Raw genomic sequence first — 7,385 nt, 5'->3', positions numbered from 1 at the left:
TGGAACTTTTACACTATTAATTTATGTAATACATAACTACATGTAACTTAATTGCATAATAATAAGTCAGATTAATGACTTAGAAATAAAACATATTACATGCTACAACATATTAAGGATGTTAAAAAGTGAATATTCTTTATATGATCAATGTATAAAAATAATTTTTTTCTTTTTTAAATATCATCAATAGTGTGAGAGTCTTGTCAGCAGTTTTGTCCCACGTTAGGAAAGAGAGGTACAGATTTTAGCAATTAGATCTCCAGGCTCAAGGCTTGTGGGTCTATATTTCTTTCTCCTCGTGGAATTCCATGTAACAAAGATGTGGGAAGAAGAGAATATCTGTTTCACTAGTTGGCGACAAAGAAAAGGTTTTTAGCAGTGAAACTCAGAGAGAATAAAATAATTCGCAAGCCTTCTTAAAATGCACAAGGATGATGGTGCTATTTGTATTGGGAAGAAAGCTACATATGCATGTTAGTAGTATACTTTTTTCTGTGCTACAGACTAAAATAGAGGCAGTATAGACATTTCATATATCCTACATAGATTTGTGTGAGCAGCTAGCGTGTATACATGTTATGATTAATGTCATTATCCCTAGTAATTAATTAATTAATTCAGTTTAATCTGTATATAGTTAGTCCCTGTCATTTAATTCATAATCCCACCCGTGATCTCATCGCACACACAAACACACGCCCTTTACTTAACCCCATAGCTAGAAAGAAACAAGTCTTGACTTATCTGTACCATCGAAAACAAGATTTCATGCAAATCTAAAACTCTAGATCCAGTGACGAGTCAATATTTTATTTAATTTTTAATTTTCTTTTTTTTTTTTTGGTTGCAAAAAATAGAAGGATTGGTGCCCTCTTGTGGGTTTTTTCTTCTTTTTCTATTTCCAGTCTTAGGCGTAGATTTGACAAAAAGAGCATAAAAAGCGGAAGGAGCCAAAAGGAAACTGTGGATCCTGAAGGAGAGAAACAGTAGTAAATCATGAAAGAGAGGAAGATATCATACTACTTTTGGCAGGACTTTCTTGGTAAAGTGATGAAAAATTAATTGTGGCTGAAGATCCTTCAGTTTTGGACAGAGGATTTATTCAAAGAAAATATCTCATCTTTCGTCTGAACACTAAAAGATTGATGATGCACATTTGCTGTTGAAAATGTACTAGCATGCATTATCTTGGTTGAATTTAAGTTTTGTGCATATATGAATTATTTTAATATAACTATTAACACAGATAACTCTTTATTGCAAGCTTGATATAATAGCAATTTGTACATTGTTAATATATACTCTCTTTGTCTCAATTTAGATGACATATTTCCCTTATCGAGAGTTGATTTGACTAAATGTTGAACCTAAATTCGATCAGTTTAATTTAGTAATTTAAAATTAAAATTTTAACATTTAAAAAAAGAGCATTTGGATCAGCTTAAATCTCGATAAGCAAAATATATCATCTAAATTAAAATAAAAGAAGTAAGAAAAGAGTATTTGGATCAGTTTGACACTCGATAAGTGAAATATGTTATCTAAATTGAAACAAAAGAAAAGAGCATTTTGGTTAAGACATATCCTATTCACACACCTGCACGACAAATGACAAATCCTTACTATTATCTAGCTAGCTATCTTTACCCCTATATACCAACCCTATCCCATCCAATATACCATAGCAAATACAAAAATCATGAGCTATGATTAGCTTTATTACTTGCTAGTCACTTGCTAGTATAGGTGATATGTGAAGATCCACTGAGGTAGCAAGAACTGAACCGCTGCACCAACAAGGTAAGGTCAAGTTGGGAATAACAATTGAGTCATGTTTTGAATTATGGAAACACAAAGTGATAATTAATAGTACCATCATCTACTCATATTAGTACTATATGTGATGATGCCCATTTTTTATAAAGGGATATATGGGACCAAGTGGTAACAGAAATAAGCTAAGGGCGTGGGCTCAGCCTTTTAGCAAACCCAAAAGGACCCTACCACCCCCCATACTTCTGCACCTTCTTGAACCGGCAACGCGTGCTTCAATGTCCCTCTCCTCTCTCTCTCTCCAACTGCTATCATTTTGTTTTGATTTTTATCATATGGACACACACATTCTTTGCATCTTTCTTTCTTTTCCTTTTTTTCTTTTTGGATTTGGATTCTTCTACAATTATGATGTTACAAGTTCACATAGTATGTATCTATATTAATACCGTAAAATTTTATTTCCGTATGGATTTACTAAGTATAATCAGAGGCAAAATTTGAAATTTATGAATTTAGGATTTTATCTTTAATGTTATTGAGTTCAAAATTAATTAATTTATATATAATAAATTAATTTCTTAAGAGTCCCTCTGTACGACTCGGGTAATGAAAGTGGTCGCGCCAGAAATCTAACAATGAGAGCCAAAAAAAATACATATTATACTTAGAAGTTTCTCTTATATTAAGAGAAAAGAACAATTTTTATATTTATTTTTATTCGATTTGAACAGTATAATTTTGAAACGATGGGCATTTACCTTTGTTACTTTTAGCTCGCTGGATGTTGATTTCGCTTTACTTTATACTCGTAGCAACTTTACATGATTTAAACATATATTCCAATTTAAAATGGTAAAAAGCTAAATCCATCTCTCTTCCATAGTCATGATATGTGTTGGAGTATCTCTATCTTCTAATCCATCTGTACCAATTAGAACGGCTAAAAACACGACAAAGACAAACCCAGCTCTATTATTCTTTTCCCCTAAATAATTTAATTGAAGTCTATCCATCCAACCAAGTTTGCCTTATAAATGTGCACATGCTCTTATATATTCGAGGCCGTAGACCTACGATACTTTTAACTCAGTCTAACATAAACAATCTAATTGAACAATCAATGAATCTAAGCCATGGTTTCCATCACATAGTTATAATTTAGTTAAGAAGCTCATCACATGGTCGCATTTAATGTCCATGACATTATGTAATTGAGGTTTAGATGGTTGATGCGTTGGCCACCGTGGGGAGTTAAGGACAAGATCCAGTTAATCAGAATCGATGGACAATATATTATATTAGTAATATTAATCATAGAGTTTAATGCATTGACACTATATAAATTTTCCCTATTAACTTAAGCTAATTTATGCAACAAGTAACTTCATAATAAGACTAATATGAGATAACTTGGAAACTAAAGTAATAATCTGGTATGAAAGATCGAATTCGACTGATAGTACAATTTTTTATACTGTTAGTGTGTATATATATTAAAATTTTACCCATGAGTAAAGAAAACATAATTGTTTGTTGATCTACATCAATAAGTATCAAGCCTCGTACGATAACCTAAAAATTAATAGTAATAACTATTGTGATGATCGATAAAATTATACTAATAGTAAAAAAACTTTATATTATATTGTAATGTATGTAAATTAAATCTGTAATCATAAGCTAATAACACATAATTGTTTTTTTTTTTTAAAATAATATATCTTGTGTGTACAATAATTGAGGCGTAGCATGATGTGGGTAAATATTCAAGATAAGTTGATCACCTTTTGGATCATACGAAAGGGTACCCACAAAAGGTACGGCCAGGATCAGATCTATTGTCGGCGGGCCAGGTGATGCCACCTCCCCTCCCCCAAACCCTTCTAAGACCACAAGAATGGGATGGGGATTGGGGACAATATCAGATACGACTCTATTACAAGTATAAGGTAAAGGTTGCGACAACTGTGTACAGAATTAAGGTTATATTGTATTCTTGTATTGCATGTGATTCCTAAGCTGTTATTTTGATGATTGCCTTAAACTCTCCTTTGTGGCGGGGTGTACATAGATCGAGTTGGTTTGAATTTTACAATTACCAAACTAAACTAATTGTATTGGGTTATTAAATTTAAAGACCAAACCAATAAAACTCGGGTTTTTCACTCTCAATTTTTCTCGGGTTATTCAGATTTTTTTTCCGGTAAAATCTTCGTAGAACAAAACATATAAATTATGCTCAAAATATTTCTTTAATCCTAATAAGATACAACTATATAAAGTATTTTCCAAGAAAATAATACGAAATATGAGATGTGTCATGACATTATCCTAAAATATTCTATAATAAAGACAATAAAATTATGTAATATGAATATTGCTAATGAAAAAGCCATAATAAAAATAAGCATAATCTAAAAGTACTAAGTCATGCTAAAATAAGTAGACTAATAAGGGAGTATTAACATGACTAAACGCTAAAGAAAAAATAAAAATAGGTTATGCATTTTTATCTAAATTATTGCAAAACAAAAAATAGATATTCAATACATTCCCGTTCGTAGTATTGAATTGAATGTCTTTTGTTAGATTTGATTTTGGTTTGGGCTTTTATTAGCATTATTTAATTTACTAATATTAATGACTATAAAACTTATTGAAGCATTCAAAAGTTCTAAATCCAACCTTGAAATAATACTTTAAAAGATAAAATTATGAAAAAATTTAAGAAATATTTATAAATTACATCACAATAAGTATATTTATATATTAAATATATCTAAAATTTCTATATATGTAATGTCGGGTAGGTTTGGTTTCGGTTTGACTTTCTTTAGTTAAAACTAAACTAAACCAATTATGGTCGGGGTTTTTTTTCCAACACCAAATCATAGTCAGATTTTTTTCTCGGTTTGACTCGGATTATTGGGTTGATGCGGTTTCTCGATTTCCTTTGTACAACCTTACTTTCTGGTGTGATCCACATATGTATATACAACTATATATTATTCTTTCCCCTGCATTATATGACAGTACAACAATATATGTATTATTTAATATGTTATCGTGTTTAGAAAATGTTTAAATATGATGTGCAGTGCTGGACTTGTCTGGGGCATCTCTTTCACAAAACTCAAATCACATTGGCTAAGGCCACTGGATTTGTTTGGCATGCTTCCTCCCTACTTCCCTAACTAGCTAGTCTCTATCTCCTTTCCTCAAACTCAAAAAATGCAACAACATTTGCTTTGATTTCTGTGTTTGTAAAAACAGAATCTTAAATTCTTCCTCAGCAGTCCTAATAATGCTATTTTATTCTTTCTTCTTTTAATGTTTTTTTTTTTTTAATTTCTATCTTCGGGTCAGTATATACTGGGGAATGTGAAGGCAAAGGTGGGGTGTTAGCTCTTCTTTCAAAAGAAGGGAAGCCTGAGTTTCAAGTTTTTTCAAGCTCCTCAAAATTCTCACCTCCTATCTCTTCTGTTCTTTTCTCTTCATAAAAAGTACAACTACGTTACAGGTAAAGAAGCTCAATTGATCACTCGTCTCTACTTATTGGAGTATCTTAATTTTGTATAATCCTAGTTTCTTGTTACTGCTATGAGATATTAACTTCATCTACATGAAATTAAGGTTGCATGCATTAGTCTGGGGTATGACCAATTTCTTTAGTCATTTGGTGATGATACAAATTAATTCTAGTAACGATCTATCTGATTATGCACTTTGTTTGAGACTCAAAAATATTTATCTGATGACTAGCAAACCTCTTCCTTAATTTCCTTCATACACTAAAGGGAATTAAATAGTACAACTCAATATGTAAGTCGCTGGCTTCTGGAATAGTTATCTTGATAGTATGTTTCTTCCTTATAACCCAACAATTGAAGAAAGCTGAAATTTCGAAAAAAAAAGTAGTAGCAAGTCGAGGATAAGCACTGGCTTTAATTGGCGGAGATGCATGTGCATATTGTGAACTTGGCGAAAAATATCTGTATTTTTTCTTGGTATGCACATGATTTTACGCGATAACTACTGTTCATATGATAGTGATATTAAGACATGCTCTATAGGAATTTGTAATATTATTAATTATTGCCGTGGCCCAAACTGACAGTAATTATATATGTAACGATAACAAACAAAATCATACATGCCATACCATAAAAGGGGTGCGTTAATTTCCTTCAGTCATCAAAAACATTTGTGCGACAAATTTGGAAGCCTGATAGGCAGCCTTTGACATCCATCAACTTACTTTATACTACAAATAAATGACTACTATTTCTTTATTCATTTTCAAGAAACTTACCCAGATTTCTGCTTCTTTTATGTAGAGATTTAGAAGCGGGGATATACATTAATTCAAAATTCTGTCCGATATTGAGTGGAATTAAAGAAACGTCCCTTCTTCTTCCTAGAATTTCTTCAGTTTCAAGCAATCTAAATTCCGAGGCAGCTTTGAAAATGGAGAAGCTTCTCAATCCATACGATAAGGAATACATGAAGATGGCCATGTTAAAGCACGAGGAAATCTTCAGAGAGCAGGTAATCAAAATAGTAGTCAGGACTTCTCCCATCCCCATATATATTCTTATAAACTACTTCACTTTTACTTGAGTTATATGTATACACATATTTGAAAAGACAATATTAAAATTTTATAATGATAACTCATTCTGATTCATTATTTGTCTTTGGTTGCACACTTGGATGCACGAATGTCAATTACATGTTCTCTCCGAAACACAGGTGTACGAACTTCATCGTCTATATCAAACCCAGAAGTTACTGATGAAAAACATTTCAAGTAGCCGGCAACGAGTGAAAGATCAAGTGGTAAACCATCATAATAATATTCTTGATTCAAACAAGAAGATCCGTCAATGTTTTGACTTGGAAATAAGGCCAAATGATCAAGAGCATATTGCAGAATCAGTTGGTCAAGATAATATTATTGAAGATGAGACTGAACTCGAGTTAACTTTAGGCCTGTCAAGTTACAACCGCAGGAGAAAAATAGCTAATTCTGATTCTGCACCAAGTTTTTCTTCTTCTAATTCCACGGGCTCTTCTAGCCAAATTATAAAGCCTTCAACTTCAGCAAGGAATCCAAGAAATGATCTAAATGGCCATAAATGGGGACTTGAGAATTTACCCGTCTCGAATCCGAGTTTCCAGCTTGGTGCAAGACAAACTAATCCAAATGTTGAAGAGCAATTTAGACAAGATTCATTGAATAATCCTCCTTGGCTTTTTCAAGTTTTGAGTTTGAATATGACTTGAAAAAAAACAAAAACAAAAAAGTACATTTGATCTATGCATGAGCTGATGATCAGTCGGTGTGAGAAGATTTTAAACTTCATCCTACCGACTACTTCTGTGATTTAATTTGTGTGAATCTTAGTATATTTTGTTTCACCTGCAGGATCAAATTTATCTTATGATCGGTCCTATTTGCTTCACTAACGATATTTTTGGGATTTGAGAGCTACCCAAATTAAAGTAGCTTAGATTTGAGTTCTTGGATATATAATTGACTAGTCGTCTGTACTTAAACTCACAACATATCTATATGGGAATCTTATGTGATTGCCCTACGCCGC

General features: G+C 32.1%; 1 protein-coding gene across 1 annotated transcript; it reads left to right on the top strand.

Annotated features, from left to right (window-relative positions):
• Window positions 1–4,810: 4,810 nt before the first annotated feature.
• LOC107795422 (uncharacterized) lies at window positions 4,811–7,385 on the top strand. The gene is made up of 3 exons (XM_075249786.1): window positions 4,811–5,299; window positions 6,117–6,327; window positions 6,532–7,385. Exons 2-3 carry the CDS (start codon window positions 6,247–6,249, stop codon window positions 7,063–7,065), a joined length of 615 nt encoding a protein of 204 aa, XP_075105887.1. The 5' UTR covers window positions 4,811–5,299; window positions 6,117–6,246; the 3' UTR covers window positions 7,066–7,385.

The sequence above is a fragment of the Nicotiana tabacum genome, chromosome 3, assembly GCF_000715075.1.
Source record: "Nicotiana tabacum cultivar K326 chromosome 3, ASM71507v2, whole genome shotgun sequence".
Taxonomy (NCBI): domain Eukaryota; kingdom Viridiplantae; phylum Streptophyta; class Magnoliopsida; order Solanales; family Solanaceae; genus Nicotiana; species Nicotiana tabacum.
The sequence above is the reverse complement of the archived record's forward strand: the minus strand, read 5'-3'. Positions and strand labels throughout refer to the sequence as shown.

Excerpts from the sequence above, each read along its gene's own strand:
- LOC107795422 (XM_075249786.1), top strand. The coding sequence starts at position 6,247 with ATGGAGAAGCTTCTCAATCCATACGATAAGGAATACATGAAGATGGCC. Across the intron at positions 6,328-6,531 it reads AGGAAATCTTCAGAGAGCAG|GTGTACGAACTTCATCGTCT; the intron begins GTAATCAAAATA and ends TCCGAAACACAG.